Source organism: Camponotus floridanus, unplaced genomic scaffold (assembly GCF_003227725.1).
Source record: "Camponotus floridanus strain SB8 unplaced genomic scaffold, Cflo_v7.5 scaffold8, whole genome shotgun sequence".
NCBI classification, from domain to species: domain Eukaryota; kingdom Metazoa; phylum Arthropoda; class Insecta; order Hymenoptera; family Formicidae; genus Camponotus; species Camponotus floridanus.
This window is the reverse complement of record NW_020229849.1, coordinates 3,036,315-3,060,120: the sequence shown is the minus strand read 5'-3', so window position 1 is coordinate 3,060,120 and position 23,806 is coordinate 3,036,315. Positions and strand designations below refer to the sequence as shown.

Genomic DNA, 23,806 nt, shown 5'->3' with positions numbered 1-23,806 from the left:
AACGTCCTATTTAAAGATAAATTTTAAAACATAACTTAATGTCAAGAAATTTTCAAAAATTCAAAGAAAGATTAGCATATATTTTAATTAATTTTAATTTAATAGTGTGTTACTTCATAAGTAGTAAAAAAAAAGAATTTCTGTCAATTAAGAGAGATTAAATTTATACATCAATATATAATCTCTTCGTATGCTGCTGATCCTTCTTTTCATATTTCGTCTCAATGTAATATCTTTAAATATATTAAATTTCAGAATATTATAAAAACATTTTAATGTCATCGATCATTTAATAAATTATAATGCTCTTTATTATAAATAGTTCTATCGGAACATAAATTTTAAGAGATATGCTAATCTCAAACAATGAATTTCAAAAATTCAAAGAAAGATTAGCATATTTTAATTAATTTTAATTTAGTGGTGTTACTTCACAAGTAGTAAAAGATAATCTCTAGCCGCCTAAAAGAGATTAAATTTGATACAACTTTCAAATGCTGCTAGTTCTTCTTTTCATGTATATATATGTTATATATTTATATATTTCGTCCTAATATAATATCTTTAACTTTAAGTCCAAAATATTATGAAGACGTTTAATGAATCGTTAACCGTTTGATGAATTATAACGCTTCTTATTATAAATAGTAATGTTCTATTTGAAGATAATATAGTCATAGTGAATTAATGAACCTGATATTAACCGATCACGAAATAAATTTGACGAACCCAAGTAAGCCGCGGTGAGAGATTACCGGATTCTTCAACGTTGGAACGAATGCGCAGTCATTTGATCGATACATTCCTAGATCCTCGCCATTCGCCAATTCTAGGTCGGTATTTCCAAAATCCTGGCTAACAACAAGGAGAAACAGTCAAACTTTTATAATAGTCTATACATAATTCAGGAGAATTGCAGCCGCCACAAAGAAGAGTTGGAAAGTCGAGGGTAGATGATATGAGGAAGAAAGGGGGAGCGAGAGGAAGGAATAAAAGACACCTTGCTACCTTGCAAAGTAGAAGCAACAGTCAAGTGGTATCGTGTATCTACTCGTGTAAGAAAAAACAATAAAGAAAGCAAAAAAAGTCAGAGAAGAAAGACAGAGATAGTGTTGGATATCGATTTCGACTGCCTCAGTGGCGTAACTTTCTAAGCGAAAACTAACATTTCGATAAGGGAAACAAGAGCTTTCTTGAAATTTTATTGCTTTCATGTGTTAGCTTGTTGAAAATTCAGTATCGCGCTAACTTTCAAAACTTTCATTATTTTTCTACTCTCTCTCTGTTAAAAAAGATTACATTTACATAATTTAATTCTTCACACACACACATTTGACAGTAATAAAAATTTTCAATTACTCTTTAACGGTCGAAAGTATTCTTAATTTTTTATTATTATAATTTTTATTGACCAATATTTTTCGGATTGTTTCATTCAATTTGTTAACTATTTTTATCTACAATCATCATTTATAATAAAAAATTTAATTTAATTAATAAAAATTTAATTAAATTAATTTTTATAATAATCTAAAAATTAATTTTTATAACACTAAAACTTTATTTCTTTTATTTACTTATTTACCTTTAATTTATATTTTTTAATACATATTAATTTATATCTTTCTTATTTCGTTTTTAATTTTTATATCTTTTGATTTCTTTTTTTACCCCTCAATCTCTCCCCTCTCCTCTTTATAGATCCAATGCTCGAATCGGATACAAGACACTCCTGACAGGTTCATCTTGTTCATTCTGCCGAGTCGGGAGACTCAATTCAGAGGAGTCGAGTCAGGAAGCAGTGGAAAAGTCTCATTTATCGCCAGGTCGTGCCAGTTTGTCTCAGTATTTCTTTGGCGGTAGTTTGAGAGCGGGCTATAACGGACCTTCGGAGTCGGCGTAGTCGGCGGGAATCCGGGCTTGAGTGTAGTAGAAGCAATTCACTCTAGAGCGGCAGAAAGATCGGTTGTATATATCGCAAATATCTCATCGTGCTGTCCTATCTATTTTTTTTTATTCCCCCCCGAACGTCGCTGAATTTCCGATGAAAGAAAAGCACTCGAAGACAATGGAATCATCTCTCGTCCCTTTACGTCACTTTAAGATCCATCTATATCGAGGATCTTGTTGCCTCCGAAAAATATTACATTATATGTATCAAAAATCGCGTGAGAAAAATGGTGATTTGAGTTAAATTTTGTACGATTGTTATTAAAATGATCTCCAAGAGAAAAGCGTCTTATTGCAAGGTTAAATTTTCATTTTTTTCAGAAATTTGCGTATAGATAAAACGATGTACATATATGATTGAAGAATGCAAACTTTCGAGGAAAGTAAACCTCGCAATCTTCCATCATATGCAAAACACTATGCATATATAAATTTACATGAAAATTGGACACTTCGTGTGTGTGATCATCATAAGCCTGGCACGATATCATATATACTTTGTTCGAGTTACATCTCAGAATCTACACACTACATGAAGATGAACATTCAACGAACATTTACTCGAAAAATTTTGTAATAATGCCTTCAGAAAATAGGATGCTCAATATTTCTTTGTAATTTTTCTTAAAAATATTTCATTAAAAATCAATGCGAGCTTTTAAATAGTGTTGAAAATCATCATTTTTATTGTCACTTCGTAAATTTACACGAATTTATGGTTAAAATTATTTTGCAAAAATAAATAATTTCCGAAAAATGCAGATAAGTTTAACTTCAAGTAATATAAATTTAAAAAACCTCGGAATATAAATTATTTTTCCAAAAATAGATAAATTTTCATAAATGTTGCATTTTATACAAATGCTCTTTTATACGAATATTCGGAAACGCGATGTAAAAGATGAATTTTATCATGTTAAAAATTTGAAGGAAATTGATATTTTGAAGTCATCAAATGTCAAAATGGAATTAGTCCATGTAATATGTATCAGCGCGTTATATCCAGTGGTATCTTAGTAAACCTTCTCTTCTCTTTGCTTTTCATGTATCCGAGCCACTCCCGCACTTTTAAAAGAGTAGCCCAGAAAAAGATTCGCGGTCCTTGAAGTATCCTTCATTTTTTACATGTCGCAAGACGGAAGTAAACGCGATAAAAGGAGGACCCCGTATAATCAGGGAAACGAAACTGACCTCGTAATTTCCGTCGGGAACATTTCAAATCATTCTCTGCCTCCACTTCCTTTCTTCACCCGTCCCTTTATCTCTCCCTCCGCCCATCATCATCGAAGAGATCCCTCGGGAACAGAAGTTTCTCGGACTTGCAGATATCGATGGTCCGTTTCTGATGAGACTGCAATATATGCGATGATCCTGCGAAAAAATACACGTTTGTAATTCCCTTAATTTCACTTCCGGGAATGATCAGTGTATATATTTATAGAAAATACTTGCTCAAAAGTCGCGTGTGTTAAATAAAATATAATAAATCGCTTAAAAAATTATGTATTTATATTTTATATTTATTTCTTAATTACTTTAAATGACTTTCAATTTTACATTTTATATTATTTTATGATTTTTTTTGTAAATATCAAACTCCTTATATATCGGAAAAATAGTTACGGTATCTAACAATATTTAGAATAAAACTAAAAATCATCATAAACTATAAGAATAAAATATAAAATGATAAACTTTCGAGAAATGAAAAAATTAAAACTAATTTTTCTAATTTTAAAATAATACTGTTTTGTTATTTTTCACACACACGCACATACACACAATTTCTTCTAATAAAATTAAGTTTAACATCCCAAAAATATTCTACGGAATAAAACTAGACAGAATTTTTCCATTTCAGACAATTACACGAGAAGTAACATGTCGTCAAACCACGCATTTTTGAACAAGTTACGCGTAGAGACCGCTTTTTGAAGATAAAAAGAATAAAAATTAAATATCCAAGATTTAAAAATAATCACATACTGTTTTAAATATTAATAAAAATATTTTAATAAAATTGTGTATCGCCGAAAAGAGATAAATTTTTGATATTTTTCAAGAAACATTCCTAAAAATCATCCATTTCTCACGTTGATAAAAATTCGAAGGAAATTGATATTTTGAGTAGAACCTGGGACTTTAAACGATACAAAGTTAAGATGCAACTGGCAAAGGTGCGGCAAGTTAAGAGCGGAAATATCGCTGTAGTCAGCTCGCACACTTCCCTTAAGAATCCAAACTCGCGAAAATCGTCGATACTTTCGAAACTTGGGTCTCGTTTAAACGAATATCGCGATAATCGCCGTGCGAACGGAATGGAACCTTTGCAGCTCGTGGAATCGAGTAATCCGGCGATACTCAGCATATCGTAAGCATGTGCTACGGATTAATGTCGCAATCTTAGCAACGATTAACGTCGAACGATTAAGAACACTGAGCTAGGCCATTATCCCGAATTTGAATATCGTTCAACATTCAAATACACGCGCAATTTTCATTAAAAAAACGTGAAGTGAAGAATTCAGATGATAATCAATTTAATTATTTATTATATCATACAAAATGATTATTGTTATAGGCAATCCTTTTAAAAAACAATAACCCGATCAATTAATTTTCTCGATTAATTAATTCTTCTAAAAAACAATAACCCGATCAATTAATTTTTTCGATTAATTAATTCTTCTAAAAAACAATAACCCAATCAATTAATTTTTTCGATTAATTAATTCTTCTAAAAAACAATAACCCGATCAATTAATTTTTACGCCAAGTCACAGTCATGTTAATTATATAATGAACAATAATTAATAGTTCAATACACTTAACAACAAGAATTGTTTAATCTTAAAACTTGAATTTAATAATAATTCTGTCGTGCAGGAAATATTGCAATTATTTTTCTTAAGAGGATGTTTATCAAAATGCTTCATGTCACGAGCAGCTTACAAACGTTATATCTCGCTTGTAACAATTTCATACGATTTTGTACGATTGAAATTTAATCAGCGAAATTTTAAGAGAAAGAGAGAAATATAAAGATGTTAATTTTATTCTTCAATTATAAGGCACACTTTTTGCACAATAGCCCTTCGATCGAGAAATCTTCTCGGCTCGCTAATCGCCTCTAAAACGGTAACGAGAACTGCTCTCGGAATCTTTGACAATGGTACAGCTAATCTTCGACTTCGTTTGAAGTTCATTATTTTAATTGGAATTCTCGGATCGAACATTCTCTCCTCGCTTTGTTGAAAATGATTGTGCGAGAAGCGGTAGGGACTTATTGTTCCAAGATTTTGTCACGAGTTAAATCAATTTCATTTTACCCACTATAAACCGTTTGACAAGACTCTTATTGCATATATACGCACACAATATAATTTTTTTCATATATTCCAGCTCTCTTACATACAAATAACTGAATTCTAACTCTCGTTAACAACGCGAGCATTTTATTCCAATGGAATGTTGCTTTGATGAACATTCTTTTGCGTTTGATATCGGATTTTCCATTAATACACCATGCATTCGTACTCGAATATAAAATCCCTTTCTTTTCTTTTAAATCTTTATTATTAAGATATTTAATTTAAAGAGAGAGATACGTCATCGTGTGACATTTTCATTAAAAAAAAAAGGCAAAAAACGTAGATCAAAGGAGTCTAACAATAAAAGTAATTCCAGCAATCCAAGACCAGTTCAAGGCTCAAAGGAGTCCGCATTCGAGCTTTATCCGATGAATCACGACACGGACGTTGAAATTTAATTTGAATGCTCGCTCGTCGTCGCGATGGTGAGGGACGGAAGTGAGAGGCAGAGCAATTATCATTAGCAGCTCTCTCGGTGGCTTCTTGTTACCAAAATTAATTCAATTGCCCCAATGGCCCTCGGACATTGTAGCGACGGGTTTTCGAGAGATTAGAACAACAGGGCTTATCTCCATATCGAACTGATCGACAAATCCCTATATGATGTATCTACCTGTTCGATATCTTTACCAAATGTCATGACGTGTACAAAATGCTGAATTTCTAGCCGAAATGACTTTAAAGAGTAGTAATACGATTTTTCTTCATATTTCAATATCTTTAAAAGTGTAAAAAATTCAACCCCTCTCCCTATCCTAGATTTAATTTAAATTTAAGTGATTTTTTAAATTAGTAAAAAAATTGTTTCTTTCAAAATAATTATTAATTAGCACGACAAGAGCTTTTTTTCTTTTTTTTTTCTTTTCTGTCGAAAAAGTTTGCGGCGAAAAATATTAAATTACTTTGACTTTCTATTCGTGAATTCGGAACTGACGAATTTTCGGATCGACTTCTCTTCTTTGGACTTCAATTAAATTTCGCGGCTGGAGCTTGTCTGCGGAAATCGATGCGTTCGAATAAATCCTTTTTTTTTCGCGTCAATTAAAATCGTCCTGCGCGCTTTGAAAAGTCCATACCTTTTTCCCCTCCTCTCTAACCTCGCTTCGACTTCAACTACATGGCATTGCTTTTGAAATATCGATCGCATTTAATAACGAAACAGAGAGAATTCTTTTCCATTAATTATTTCTGCATGATACCAATGCAAAAACGAAAAATAAATTTGCCAACTGCGGTCTAGAATCAGAAATCTACATTTTTTATAGAGCTGCACATGTAAATAGATATAATAAAATAAATAACAGAATAACATATATTTAACAAAAAATAAAATATTATAATATACAAAGCAAAAAATAAATAAAATTTAGTTTATATATGTCCACAATAGATGCATCAAAACTATTAAGTAAAATTGCATGAAATATCAAAATCAGTTCTTGTCTTGTGTTGTCTCGAAATTCAAAACAAAATTAAGACAGAATTTTCATATATAACTTTATATAACTTTATATAATTTACATAACTCTAATCTTTATATAATTATTAGTTATCAAGCTTAAGACTGTCAAAATTATTGATTTTTAAAAAATGCTAAAATATATATGTATATTTGTAAATTAGAGTAGAAAAAGATTACATATATATGAATTTAAAAATTTTACTTAAAAAATAGAAACATTTATATTAACAAATTTATATAGAAATATATTAATACAATGAATAAAATAAAAAATATAAAATTTTGTACAATGATTTAGACTATATAAAATTAAATGTATGTACGTAGTTCTTTGATGATTGTACGCATGTCGCGTTTACAATTTAACATTAATGTATGTGACTATCTTTTCATAAAGACAGCGAAAATATATGTATTTTGGGCAGTAAATGAATGGCAAAAATAATAATAATTATCTTAAATTATATTATAAAGATTATGTTAAATATTATTTTAAAAAATTGTTGGATATTAAATAAAAATTGCCAATAAAATCGCGACAATACAAGACAAGATTTTTGCTATAAAGATTCATTCAAAACCAAGACAAGATTTAAGTTTTCGAAAATTTTCAATGCTAATATTTTTGCGAATATTGTCTTACGTTAAATTTTGTGCAATTCCTATTATTAAGGAACTTAGTTTCTTTGAAATACAAAAGTACCTCGTTCTCACCACAGTTTTGTGCCGGAAGCGATGACGGAGACAACCAAGGGACATGTTTCGAGAAAATTGACGAGATTCATCACAATTATAGCGATGAGGTCGTATATATATATATATATATATATATATATATATATATATATATATATATATATATATATATATATATATATCGAATTGGGAAGTTTAACTCATCGCCATCGGCGATGGAAGATTTCGAGACGCTTGTGCATTTCGGCTTGTGTATTTCTGTGTCCGTGTTTCTCCCCTTTTCCTCCTTCCCACAAACCGAGGATCGAACTCCAGTTGAGTATATCTTACACTCCATTGTTCTCCGCCTTTCTTGTTGTCGATGCAATTCTCTCGAAAAAACCCAAATCGTCATATCCATCTTTATTCTGTTGCTACTAATTTTGCAAAAAGAGGCATCCGCGATTACGAATGATGAATTATGAAAAATGTTTATTCATATGATGTGCATGCTGATTCTCCTGAATGTTTTTTCTGTTTTCTTTTATTAGTTGTTTATTTTTTAAAACCAAATAATGATTTCTTGCGTCAAAAATTTGAACAGTAGTTGAACTCTAAAGAGGAAACTTCGCAAATCTGGAAATTTTGATGAAACTTTGCACATATTTTCAGATGTTGTCCAAAAACAATTCTAAGAGTGAAACCACTCCTCTTAGAATGACTTTTTACTCTTTTCGATATATCTCGAAAATTATTCAAGATATAGAAAATGTTTTATACAAAAATTTCGTGGTTAAAACATTTTTAATAAAATCATATTAATAAAATTTTGAAAAAATAATTTTTTAAAGTTTACTTAAAAACGGAAAATATTATATCCGCTTATTTTTCGATTTTTAAATCTATAGATACTGATAATAATCTTTCTTTAACGCCAAATATTGAAATTTATAATTATAATTTATAATTTATATTAATTATATAAATTACAATAATTATAATAATTATAAATTATACATAATTTATAATTTACATAAATATATATGTTCACACATTTTATCTTTTCTTTTCAAGTAGAGAAAGAATATAAATTCGTTAGACAAAGATGACTTCATATAACGAATTTTCTTTCTCTTTCACTCGCAGTTACACTCTTTGACTTTTTCAATCCTTTCTTCTTCCTTCGAACTGAGATATTTTCAGATTTCTCAACCTTCTCCTCTATCTTTTATTCTTCCCTCCTTGTTCTTCGCCTTTATAAATTACCTATCGGAGATCGAGACTATTTGACCTGGGCCAGGCCCGATCTACTCAGACTCCAGTTGAAATGATAATGGCCAACGTACACACCAGGGATGTTTAAATCCTGCCCCTCTGCTTTCCATAAATAATTGCCGGTGAAAATGGAGCGGATTCCCCGGTGGTTCGGACCAGAACAAGTTTCATTTCTCGATTATCCGGATCGACGGAGAGCTCTTGCATATTTTCCACGCACGTCTCCTCACGAATAATTGAGCGTCCATCCCCTACTCCCATCCAGGAAAGTTCAAAGAAATGGAGTTAGCACCCCGAGGTGCTTGCTAATGCTGATTAACGACGGACCCGTAATTTCTTCCTCGTAGTCGACGTCCACGTTGCGTTTTAATCGAGCTTAATGGAGTTCTTTGGATCCGCGTATTGTATAATGTCCCGACCATTATGAGTTGAATTCGAAATTATCTCAGATATCGCTCCTTAATTATGATGACGCATGTTTGAAAAATATTTCTATCACTATGAAAAATATTTTTTCATAGAAAAATTATTTATATATATAATTTTTTAATGATATTATCTATAAAAATAATATTCACGATAAAAATATATTAATTGTATTAATCAAGAGTGTGTGTGCGTAATAAAAATTTTGCACACACTTGAATTTAGAAAATAATCGACATATATAATTTTCTTTAATATTAATAATTTTCTTTAATAATATTATCTATGACAATAATATTCACGATAAAAATATATTAATTGTATATTAATTAAGAGTGTGTGTGTGTGTGTAATAAAAATTTTGCACACACTTGAATTTAAAAAATAAAAGATTGAAAACATATCACATCATTTTCGTATCGCGTTTAAGTTATTTAAACGCGAAATTTCTTGCGAAATATATCTTATAAATATATCTTTTCTTGCGAAATATAAAAGAACAATGCTACCAAAAAAGAATATTGTAACTTCAATATATACTTTGTAAACTTCAATATGTCTTGTAACAACGTCCTATCTAGAAACAGAAATGGCATCAAATTTCTAGAAATGTAGAATAGATGTTTGTGATTTATATGCATGTGTATGCGAAATATATCTCCCTCAACTTGAAAATCTTCTTACTTAGTAAGTCTTTTATAAATTTTTAATCATCCGTAAAAATAGCTAATTAAATCCTTTAAAATAGAATAGAAATATTGTAAAACTATTTCACAAAAGCTTTATAATTTTAATTATTTATACCTAAGGCTAATTAATTAATTAAAAACCACAACTTAAAGATAATATAATAACTTCAAAATAACTCACTACTTTAATTAATTATCAAAATCACTAATTAATTATCTATTAATTAATTTTACATCGATTGGATTACAAAAACTATTTCTTCAGTGTCTAAAACAGCTCAAGATTTATAATTATCCTGTATAATTCATTGATTAAATATTTCTATTATGTATATCTCTTTTCACCTTTTCTTGCATCATATGAGAAATTAATAATATCACATAGAGCATGCTTGGCGCATCGAGCGATTTCCCGAAACAATTATCTCGATAAAGATGTTCCTGCGAGGGCAAACATCTGGTCGATAAGAAACAGAAGCCGAAGTTATCCGAACAAAACAACGGCTACTGAGAGCGTCACTTTGCTGACGGCAAAAACTGTCAGACAGACATCTGCGAGGTCGCCTGTGTGCGTGTATTTAAGTTGCAAAGTTGTTGGATAGAGACGAGAATAATATCTCGCGACAAAAATTTATATCTCATCATAATTCACAGCTCAGGAGTAGCTAAATATAAGAATCTAGGGTTGCACGAAATAACAAGTCTAGTTTTTTTATTGTCTTGTCTCGCCTCGAAATTCAAGACAAGATCAAGATAAGATTTTTATAATTAATTGTTAAGATTGTCAAGATTATTGCTCTTGTCAAGATTGTTAGTTTAAAAAAAATTAAAATATGTGCATTGTAAACTAGAGGAGAAAAAATCACTACTTTGTATATATATATATATATACATACAAACTTGAAAAATTTTATTTAATAAATAAAAACACTTACATTAATAAATTTATAGAAACAGTTAAAACAATTGCAAAACTAGAATTACATAAGATAACAAACTTAATCTTGTCTCGAAATTTAAGATTCAGACAAGATTTTTAATCAATTAGCATAGCAAGATTATTGAATTATTAATAGAGATGATTGGTCTCATCAAGATTTTTAATTTAAAAAAGAAATTGAACCATGTAATTTATAAATTAGATAAAAAAAATTACTCGATACTTAAATTGAAAAATATTATTTAATAAATAAAAACATTTATATTAGCATATTTAGAAACAATTAAGACAACAAACAATATATAAATATAATTTTAAACAATTGTTAATGTTAGAAAAAAATTTTTAACAAACTCGAAACAAGACAAGATTTTGCTACAATGATTCAAATCCAATTCAAGACTTAAAATATAAATTTTCGAAAATTTTTAATACCAACACAATATTTCTGCCAATATTATCTTAAGTCTTATTGCCATATAAGGCTCCACTTATAAAAAAGTTTTGGAAGTTAAATATAATTCATCAAAACTATATAAGAATTCATACTTGTAATGATATACAAAATGTTATAAAGTTAACAAGCTACATTTTCTCAATCTTAACTATCTTCTTAAATACAGTTTTTTTTTTCCTTAACTAAAAGTATTGAAAAATATAATAATTTTATTCAATATAAAATTGAATTTTCTCAATATTAATAAATCTCTATTTTAATAAATTTGATAAATTATTGTACAATAGATTTTATTATTATTTATTTATTATTGATCGTCTCTACAGAGACAATGCTTTGTAGTAATATCTATCTTCATGTGGCAAAATACTATACTGACGTAATACTCCTAGGTATCTATACGAGCTTGCCGTTATTGTACTTGTGTGAAGATGCTTAGGGAGTCGCCGTATATTCTCACGTTACAAGCACGAAATACAACGTAACCGATCCTACCGAGCATGTAAGATATACATACGGTACCGGTAACCGGCTCAACTATTCACGATTTAATTGGTATCAGTTACGCCTTAACCATGTTGCGGATATGGGCAATGCGCGATGTATTTTGGGTCGATTTATTTAGCAGGTTGATTAACTATCTTCAGCCTTTACGTCTCGAGTTGTTGCGTGCTTTAATCCTAAAAATACTGAGATTTCCGATGCACGCAAGAAACATATATTATTATTTATTAATCTTATAAAATTAATCAGTAAAATTAATTATTATTAATCTATAAAATTATATTTATTAATCTAAATAATTGCATCATCTTATCGAAATAATTTTTTCCGTATTATTAAAATGTAAAAATAGTAATAATAATATAATTAAATATAAGAAAAATATATATAATAGTAAAAGTATATATGTAGCTCTTCTCATACACGTTATCTTATTATTAAGTAAAAATATATTTATATTATTTAAAAAGAAAATGGAAAAAAAGACTCGTATGATCAAGTTGAATTAATTTTTTCCGCTTCACATAATTTCTTGCAATTTTTAATTAAAGATTAAAAAACGGAAATCGTCCTTAACGGAAGTTAAGGAATTGATAACAAGAGAGAATTAACAGTCAGGAAATCGTTATTCGTTCCCTCGTAACAAAGTTAATTGAAGCGATAAAAAGTGTATTTCCGCATCCATTTCCTGCTCGCTTCCACAAACGATGAAAAAATAAGCGAAACTTTCTCGAGAAATGCGATCGATTGTTTTCTTAACTAACTGTTATGATAATTATTTCCATAACACAATGCCATTTTTTCGACGGGCATAACCTATTTTATGAATTATATTATGAATTATTTTATGAATTATCGAGCAACTTATCCTAAAATCCCAAAGAGAACTTTTGTTCGCGGATTTTTTTTTCCAGCCGATTAATTTTCATGCCGACTTTTCGGCATTCGCGTATAAATCTCCGTCACGAGCAGCTTTTCCCGATTTCTTCTCACGTTTGTCTCTTCATCTCGTGTAATGCTTTCTTATCCGTATTCAATAGAGTTGCACAAGACTCAAGACAAAACTGTATTTGTAAAATTTTGTATTGATATTGAAAATTATCGAAAATTTAAATTTTATTTGAGTGAATCTTTGTAACAAAAATCTCGTTTATTGTCTTTTATTGATTTTATTATTTTTACCTAATACTGTGAATTGAAATAATACAAAATTGAATACATAATCTTTATAATGTAATTTAAAATAATGATTATTTATATTAATCGTTATTTCTCAAAATAATGTATATAAAGTTTTGTGTAACTAAATAATTATGTAAAATTTTATATTATGCATAATAAAAAAATCTGATTTTAATTTTGTCAAAAATCTTGCTTTAATAACTAATTAATTTTACGTTGATCTTGTCTCGAATTTTAAGATAGGACAATATCAAAACTTGTCTTGCTACCTTATGTAACCGCAGTTTATTGTCTTAATTATTCATAAATTTGTCAATATAAACGTTTTTATTTAAAAAATAAAATTTTTTAAGTTTATATAATATAGTGACTTTTAATATGAGATTTTTTTCTCATCTAATTTACAAATATACATATTTTAGATTATTTGAAAAATCAATAATCTTAATTTTAGTATTGTCTTGACAATTAATTAAAAATTCTTGTCTTGATTTTGAATTTCTAAACAAAACAAGATAATATCAAGATTAATTCTGATATCTCTAACCCTATTAGTATTCGAAGTAATAGAGAAAGTCGAGTTCATGAAAAATAGACAAATTAATGTTATAATTTCATATATGCAGATCATGTAGAGATGTTAAATAAAAAATCTTGATTAATGCGAAAACGTAACAGACTACAATGCTGTAATATATTATAAAATATATTACATGTCCTTTTAAATAAAAAAAAAGAAATAAAACGTGTACGTTCCATTATTTTATCTGATTTGCATAAATACTTTATATCTTGCATTTTGTCGTTGGCAAAGTCAACTCAAAGAGAGAGATAGAGGGAGGCAATAGCGAGATATCCGCCATAAAATCAGCATAATGGATAGCGCGATAAAAGCGTACTCGAATGTACGGTACAATCGCGAGGAATAGAGAGATTTAGAGAGATGGGAAAATCGCCGGAAGGAAATGGAAGGGTTCGGCGCTGCGGACACCGACCGATCGACCACAATGGCGACGGATCATTTTTATTCTTCCCCTCTCGAAACATGTGACTTTTTTTATTCTTCCCCTCCCGAGCCATTTGACTTTTTTTATTTAATCAAGCTTCTTTATTTGATTTATACGAGCTGATTCTTTCGGTCGGATTTTTTTTATCTCGAAAATCACCATATACATAAAATGCTTATATATATATATATATATATATATATATATATATATATTTATTATAATAATCGAATAAAATAAGATTAAAACTTTGAAAATATTTTATTGAAATCATTATACACGCAAAAAAAATTCACACACATGTGTAAAAAAAAAACCATGAAAAGGAAGCGATTTTTATTTTTACTTTTCCATTTGCATTTAACTCGAATAAATAAAAGAGTTACGATTTCTGAAATATTCACAAATTAATAAACATTTCTATATAAATTATATTTATTGAATAAACGATTTGTCGAAAAATTAACAGTAATATGAATAATAATTACACAGTTCTACATTCAATTAATGATACGAAAATGGCATATGGTTTTATTTTTGTTTCCTTTTACATCATTCATATTCAAAACGTTATTCGAGTGCAATGTACATTATGCAAACTTCAATTCTCATATTTCTCTCCCTTCTATATCATTTCATTGCTCATCAACAGATATGACGGTAATTCTAGTGTTTAGTAACACGTACACTTATTATGCGGACATAACATTAAGCCAGTTTACCAGTATAATTAGCATTTCATTGTCATTAAATTACACTTTTCCCAACGACAACGTAGCTCAATTACATCTCTCGCATATGCTGTTACGAGATACTCATATCAATTATCCTTTACGGTATCGACGTCACGCGTAGATGTATGCGTTTGTCATTCCTCAAATTTGCAATTAATCGCGATATGATTAATGTCAGAATTCATCAGGACATTTTGTTAAAAAATTGCGAAATGGTTATCACAATAATAATTATAAAAATGTGAATGAAGTGGAAACATAGTGAAAAAGAATTGTTTTTATAAAAAAGACAACGGTTATGGAAAAAGAAGCTGTTTTAATATGAAAAATTCTTAATTTTAATTTTTAATTTCTTAATTTTAATTTTTAATTTTTAATTTTTAATTTTTAAATTTAAATTTTAAACTTTCCTCGATCTTTAACGTATATCAAGATTAATGATATATATTTGTCAAAAGTATAACATATTTAATACATTGATATATTGGAATATATAATAATTCTAATGCTTCTCCCTCTCTATTATTCTTCTCTAATCTGTGCACTTTTGCTGCTACTTTTTAGTTTATTTCTTTTTTTTCTTCAGTTATATCTATAATTTTTTTCATAATGTCATATCAAAGGAAAAATAATTCAGAACGTAATTCGTTACGTAAATTTGTAAAATTGCGTTTGACAGCTCCAATGCATTTATAAATTCACGAAGGTATACATTAATGTTAAAACTGCGAGTTGTTTTCAAAATAATAATTAATATTAATGTATACAGTGAAAGAGAACTTTATCTTTATAAAAAAAATGTTCATAGAAAGTAGCCATTTTAATACAAACAACTTTGAAAAGTCTTAATTTTAAAATTCTCTCGATCCTTAACGTATATTAAGATCAAAATGATATATACTGAGAAAAAAAGTTGTTAACTTGAATCGTTCACCAAATTATTATTTTTTTAACTGAAATATTTAAGTATTTAAATTAAATAGTACATATTAAATCTAACATGACATCTATTTAACTTAAATATTTCAATCAAAAAAGTAATAATTTAGTTGAACGGTTTAATCAAGCCAACAACTTTTTTCTCAGTGTACATTTGTCTAAAATAAATATAACATATTTGACACGCTGATTTATTTTAATATGATTCTTTTATTTATTTTAATATAATATTCTATTCTAATTTTAATATAATATTCTATTCTTATTTCCCTCTTCTGTAGTTTATGCGTTTCTAATTTTGTGTTGCTATTTTTTAGTTTTTTTTTTTTCACGAACGTGAAGACGTTTTTATAATTATAATTTATAATTTTATCATATTTGTCATATTCATCATATTTATAATTTTTTTTATAATACTTTCATAATAATTATTTTTTTTCATAATAATTTTTTTTTCATAACATTGAAGGAAAGATAACTGTAGGACGTTACAAAATTCACAAAGCTGCGTTTGGCAGCTTCACTGCGTTTACAAATGCACGGAGAGTATATACATTAATTAATTAAATTATAAACGAGCTCATTCATATGTGAGAAAGGGAAACGAGAACGGAAGGGGAGATTCGCGCAACACGATATTTCGCGGCACGAACGTTGATGTGCAACAGTATGATGTGCGTATCTACATAAATTAATTGTGTGAGATACGCACATGTGTATGATACGTAATGGGCCACGCGCATCGCACGCACGGCCTGCATAATAATTGCGCGTACATAAATGTAAGAGGCGGGGAAGGGGAGGCCCGGATATAACGCTCGAGTATCGTTTGCTTTACCTACAAACGCGCGTTTGCCGACGGTAATCGTTATCTAATGAAACAGTCGGGCCGGCAAATAGAGTTGAATTGAATTTACTGTTACCGTACACGTGGCTGGAATTTACCGATGGACGCCTAAAATCAATAGAGTCTATTTAACGTTACTTTACAATTCATGCTGACATTTCGAACCCCGGCATATTTGCGGTGGACGCCTCCGACACGTCTCGCTCCCCTCTCGTGGCTTTCGACGAGTAAATTTTATCTTTCGTTCAGCAGCCACGTATAGGTATTGTCTATGGTCGATGCAAAATGTTCAATTATCGTCATTTGCTACAAAAATTCTACCGTTAATTTTCAATTCAGTTTTTTCTAAAAGTGATATCGTTAAAAAAAAGGACATTGGCGTATCGTATTTACCGTACCATAAGCTAGATGGAAAATAAAGCTCATCACGAGCGCAGAAAATTTCCTGACCATGTTTCTTTTGCTCTTTTTATCACTCTCATAATATCGTATTTACGCGAGACTAATGATATCTCGCGTGGCAGCTAAAGGCTCTTGCGGAACTCAAGTTTATCTCATTGACGTTAAATAGGAAAAAGGGGGATGAACCAGAGAAGAGCGAAACGAGATATCGAGAGCAAGCAAGCCTAATAAGGGAAAAAGAAGGACTGTACATCGAGAAATTGCGAGACGACATAGCGAAGCGATATAAAAAGTCCGGAATGAATAAAAGTGTGTGGAAAAGAATGAGAGTAGCTCGCAGGAATAAATTAGATTTCCAATTTATGCAGCTTCGTTGGAACGAATAATTGACGATTCGCCAAGTGTAATTTTTCATGTAGTAATTATATTTTAAAAAGGACTCTGCAATGTTACGGATTTACGTAGTCTTTGCGCCATAAGCCGTTCAAATTGTCACCTTTACGCCTCACCTCGGAGGAAACCGAAAGGCCGGTTAGCCGAAGGGGATCCCTAAGGATATTTGTTTAAGCACTGAGACCGCAGAACGTTCCCCACATTTTCCGTAGAATTTACGCTTTCGAAAACCCTCATACATTTTCACGACTTCATCTTCCATGCTTCGAGCCTACTTGATTGCTATTTTCCAAAATTTTCACACCAAATGCAATATAAATATCTCTGCTGTTTTATTCTAAACTCGTTCCATGCAGAGTAAAAATTTATTTATTATTTTTTATCATATAAGATACCGATAGTAATTCTTCGAAATTTTTGAATTTTTATTTTGAAATTTAGATCGTGTTTTAAAATACATCTTTTTAAATTTTTAAATTAGAAAAATTATGAGCATTAATTACGCTAATTTTAGAAAATCATCTGCAGGAGGAAATATATATAATTTTTACTATATAACTTTTTATATTTATTTTTTCCTGTATTATATTTACGTAAGTAATGTTTCTTTTTTGTACAAGAAAAAAAGGCGAGTAACCCCATTAAAATTCTCTAAATAAATTATCTTTTTTCCACATTTATTTCAAGCGGTTTATTATCCACATAGGAAAAAATAAACAATACTTACAAGGAATCTTGAAGGAAAATTCTGATGCTAATGAGTCTTTACACATGTAAGGAATTACTGAAATTAAGGAACTGACAGTCGTATCGCGAATCGGAATGACTCCCTGCATCGAGAATAAACGACTGTTGTTTCTCAAATGCAAAACGTATCTAGTCCGCAACGTTTGAAGTTCAACGACGCGGAACTTCCATTCGACGGTTTATCCTTCTGCCCCTTGCTCTGTCCCTCTCTTTCACATCGGTAGTTGCCGAATCAAAAATACACGATGCTGGCGAACATCGACTAAACAACCCTTGGGTGTAGATTTATAGACGAGCGACACCCGCTGGGAAATCAGCATCGTCTATGCTTTCAGCGATCTCGCTGAAGAAAACGAAGAAGTTTTCAAGTTTTCATTGACGACGCTGTATCGTCACGCTGACAGAGAAAAAAAGAGAAAAGAAAGCCAGGAAATCGTGGATCCTATCGCTGTATTCTATTTAAGAAGACTCTTAATTAGAGTTGCACAAGACTCAAGACAATATTTGTAAAAATATTGTATTGGTATTAAAAAGTTTCAAAAACTTAAATCTTCCTTTGATCTTGAGTGATCTTTTTAGTAAAAACTTCATTCTGTGCATTATCTTGTCTCGTTTTTATTAACAATATTTATCTAATTAACTGAAAAATGTTTAAAATAATATTTAACAATCCTTAAATATATAATCCTTAAATATATAATACATCTGTTTCGTTATATAATTTTCATAATATAATTTAAGATAAAAAATTATTACTATTTTCCTCATTTGTTTATCTTTCCGAGAAACAACATACATATATATATATATATATATTTACGGACTAAAAAATGACAAATATTTATAAATATATTTTAGCTTTTTCTAAAAATCAATAATCTTAATACAATCACAATAATCTTGACAATTTTAATGTTAGTATTATCTTAAACTAATTAAAAATTTTATCTCTATCTTGTCTCGAATTATAAGACAAGACAAAATTAAGACTAATCTCAGTATCTCGTGCAATCCTATATTTAATCTTTAACGCTATAACCCTAATCTCTTTAATTTAATTTTCTTTAATTTAATTAATTTCAAATTTAAACATTGCAGTTAAACATAATCTAATAATTATTGGTATTATAAGTTATATTTATATTAAGAATATTATAAGATTTATCAGTCTATAAAAGTCTACAAAATCTTAATGTCTTTTGCGCTCTCAATCCTATTTTAAATCAAAGAACACAAAAAATATTATAAAATTAAATTATTAAAAATAAATAGCAAATATTATTTACTTGAAAGAATATTTTTTTTCAAATATTATCACTATTTTCTCCAAATATAATAATTTCTATTTAATTAATATTCTATTATTTAATTATAATTAAAAGTGGAGAAAGAAGAAAAGATTATTTGTATATATTTTTATTTTTAATTGTAATTGTGTATTAATTTTATGTTTGGTATGTTACGAATTATATGCACGTTGATAATTGATCAATAAAATAATATGTTCTCGGAATTAATACAATAAAAAAAAAAGAATAATGAATCGACTTGAGGTATCTCATCGATACCTTCAATCGATCGGCATTAAAGTTTCAAGCTGTCACTGTATCCCGTGGGGGATAAATGCCGCGAATGTGCGCTGCAATTTAACCACATGCCCTCGAATTTCCACCTCTCGCTAAAGTGCCAAATGTTTTGTAACTTTTTATTTTATTTCTTCATCTTGCTTTTATTTTAACGTATGCAACGACAGAAATTTCGCATTCGATTTTCTGCCTCGTATTATTTTTTTTTATTTCCCCGTTAAATAATCTCGAATAAATTATTGAAAGAATCAAAAATATATTGAAGCAATTATAAAGTATTTTGTCATTGATAAGAAACTTCTTATTGGAAAAATATTCTATTATTCAGGATATCTGAATGTTGGATTATTTTTGTTACATATCTTATATGTCTTATATCTTTTATATGTCTATCTCTGCACAAATTAATCAATTAAGAGATTAATCATTATTATTAAAAATAATTGCGAGATTGTAATCTTCCTCCTGATGAAAGACTGAAAGTAACAAATTCCATCTTACACATAAGTAATATCAATAATTATTACAAACTTGTTCCTCGCCGCATGCGGCGACGCGGAAAGCGAAAGATAGGGAGAGAAGAGTCACGATAATAGTTATCGTAATAGCGAAATCATGACGCTTGTTTGCACGTGCGTTCCTTAATTTCACCCACAAACGAACACTCTCAACAGATATTACAGTGAAAAGTAAAAAAATGAAATAAAAGGAGAACGAGACAGGTGCAAGGAACATTTATTGGATAATTTTATCCCCGTAAACACGTAATTTCGGTTATCTTCAAATCGATCATTACTCTTTCTAAAGGAGAAAAGTTATACTAAAGATCAGATAAGAATGTTGGCTCTAGTGTAATTAAAAAGTGACACAAACATATACAAGTTATATTAATTTTCATATACAAGTAATAATAATAAATAAATAAATATATATATATATATATATATATGTTATATATATTAAATATAATATATTTATTATATATATTAAATATATATATATATATATATAATAATATAATAATATGCATATAAATTGAGAAATAAGTTGAACGATAAATTAATTTATTAAAAAATTAATTCAATAAAAAATTTCTTTAAATATATTTATGTACTCAAAATGCAAGAAATGCTCAAAATTGAAAATCCAGAATCGTTATATACATAATATAATATAAAAATAATTGACTATTTTAATTTAATATTAGGATATTTTTGAAGAAAATAAAATATCTAATAATATATTTTATTTAGTTTCGTTTTTTATTACATTATTTTTCGCTATATAAAATTTCTTCGCGTTCTAAAAATATTTAATTTATTCATGGCATCGATCAATTTTTGCTTTCAGTGTTCCAGTACAGCTTCAGGCGATTTCTCGGAGCGAGTAGCGGCGCTTCTGCAATCATCTTCGACCCAGGACGACTGCTAGTAGTACGCGCTACGATATATGACAGCGCTTTCATCCCTAATCCAGCACATCAACGAGAGGGGTAAAGGGGAAGGTGCAGCCGAAGGGAGAAGCGATTCAACACGCTCCAAATGATTTTTGTCGAGCTAATCTGTAAGCTTTAAGAAGAAAGCGAAAGTGTCGCGGAGACAAACGATTGTCAGAGCAAATCGCGATTTTCCTTGTCTGAAAATCGATCCCTCTTGAGGCTCTTCTCTTTCGCGAGAAAATCGATTGGGCGCTCGATATCATTGCTCACAAGTTAATTTTCTAAATGTATAGCAAAATTATATGTTAGTAGCAATTAATGCGTGTAGGAAAAATTAAATTTTTCATTTTTATACAAATTAATATATTTTACTTTTCCTCTCAATTAGAATATACTCGTATATAATAGAATATGTAATAGATTCAGTTTTGTATATTTTTTTATATTAATGTTAATAAGATATCATTAAAACAATATTTTACTTGCAATTAGAGGCATCATTAATTTTGATAAGATCATATATTTATTTAAACGCTTGTTAAAAATATAGTTAGCATTTTGCATAATCCTTTTCTCTTCAAACGAAAAAATGAAAAATAAAAAAATTTATTTTAATATAAAACAAATTTTGTGGCAATTCTCTTAAAATAAAATCCGAATATGACATAATTAATAAATATATCCGCATGTATCTACATGAGAAGTAACGAAATCGGACAAAAGTGAGGATAATACAAAGTTTTCCGCCGTCAAAAGTGAGTGAATAATACAATGAACGTGTGTGTACGTATGTCTGTGTCTACATGTTTGTGAATGTGCAGGCAGAGGTCGGAAAACGTGAGAGATAATTTTGAACGAGCATGTGAGTAGATGGGTGGGAGTTGAAATGGCAGGGTGATCTTTCTGGCGAGGGCGCAGGCGTTAAATTTCCAGATAGCCCCGGCAAATAAGTGCCGCGTAGATAAGCGCGGAAAAACCGTGCCAACCGAAGGTAGGAAAACGAGTAGAAAAGAAGGTAGCACCTGCGGAAAAAGCGAAAGGAGGGAGCCGTATCGTGAATACGGGTGCGATAATGACGCGAAAATGGCGTCGGTGTGTGTGCGAGAGGAAGAGAAGGCGTCGAAATTGCGAGTCACCCGGTACATACGCAAAGAAATTTTCCAAAATTAGAATCGTATTCCGGAAAAATCAATACATAACGTGTTGCATTTGCAGATTTATCATCTCGAGAAGGATTATAATTATAGCAGGGTTAATTTCTGTAATATAATTAAGCCGTAAATATAATAAAAATGGCTATTTAAAGAAACCAACTTCTATCATTTATTTATTAATATTATACTAATAACAGCATTAGGTAATTATTAATAAAATTAAGGATTTGATGAAATATACTCTGTAAGTTTTCAAACAAAAAACAGCATATTAAATTTTCAAAGTCTCTTCAATGTTTTAAGAATTTAAAATATGAAATAAAAAAAGGAATAAAAATAGAGAAATAAAAAAAGAAAACAAACAAAATTTAACCCATAGCACAGCACGGAACATTGCAACAATATTCCCACAATATTTCTGCAATGTTCTGTGATGTATGGCAATAGTTTTGAATATTTTCATAAGAATTTATAATTTTGGAAAAGAAAATGAATGTTTTACTGTAAAATTTATTTAAATGACAATTTTCAATTAATATGTTTTCTTTTCACGATTGTTATCGTCTTCGATTTTAGCGGTAAATACGATGCTCACGGTAACGGATGCATAGCCATTTCGCGTTCTACATATTGAATTTCGCGCAACGAGATCTATACAAATTGACGCCGTTACAGATGTCACGTATATGTATATGAAAGCATGAATATTCACGCTACGAAAAATATACGGAGGCCCGAGCCCCGCGAATATCGATACCCAAGATTGCCTAACCGCGAGCGAAGCGTGAAATATTTAAATCCACGTGCTGAAATGTTCTGAAAACCGCGTCGACATTTGCATGACACATTTCATCAGTGGCTTCGACAAACTCCAAAGGTTTCGAATCGAAAGTAAAAACTGAAGAAAAAGAAATAAGAGAAAATACACAATCGCGATTTACACGTATCGAAGATTTATAATTCAGAGTTTGAAAAATATGGAAATATATACATAGATTCGTAACAAGTCTATTAGAATATGTAACAACAATAAAAAGAACAATTTTTATTCTATATATATAAACATATATATATATATATATATATATATATATATATATATATATATATACAGAGTGTCCCAGTTATCTTCCGTCATCTTTCAAAGACAGATTCCTGGGATCACTTGAAGACGATTTTTCATCAGCGAAAATGAAGGCATCATTTTTTGCATGTTCTCGATTTTTGTCATCATATATCTTTGCAATTAAGTCTTAAATTAAAACTCAACTAAAGTAAACTCTATTTAAAATTAATCGAAGAATGTGATTTTGTTGATATTTTATTTCTACAAAGTTTAGTTTACGAAAAACCCCTTATTTCCAATCACTTATAATTCGAAAATTATTAGTGCCTCGACATTTTCGTTGAGGAAAAATCGTCTTCACATGATCCCAGGAATCTGTCTTTGACGGAAGATAACTGAGACATCCTGTATATATATATATATATATATATATATATATATATATATATATATACTTCCTGGTATATATATATATATATATATATATATACTTCCTGGTATATATATATATATATATATATATATATATATATACACCAGGAAGAGAAAATTAAAATTTTAT

The 23,806-nt window shown here is 29.3% G+C and overlaps 1 protein-coding gene across 1 annotated transcript in view; it reads left to right on the top strand.

Annotated features, from left to right (window-relative positions):
• The window catches only part of LOC112639631, a 113,235-nt gene extending 91,934 nt beyond the window's left edge, over nt 1–21,301 (top strand). The window contains exon 3 of the mRNA XM_025414253.1: nt 20,937–21,301. Coding sequence (XP_025270038.1) covers nt 20,937–21,017 — 81 coding nt within the window. The 3' untranslated portion in view covers nt 21,018–21,301. The remainder of the gene's footprint in view (nt 1–20,936) is intronic.
• Nucleotides 21,302–23,806: the final 2,505 nt, after the last annotated feature.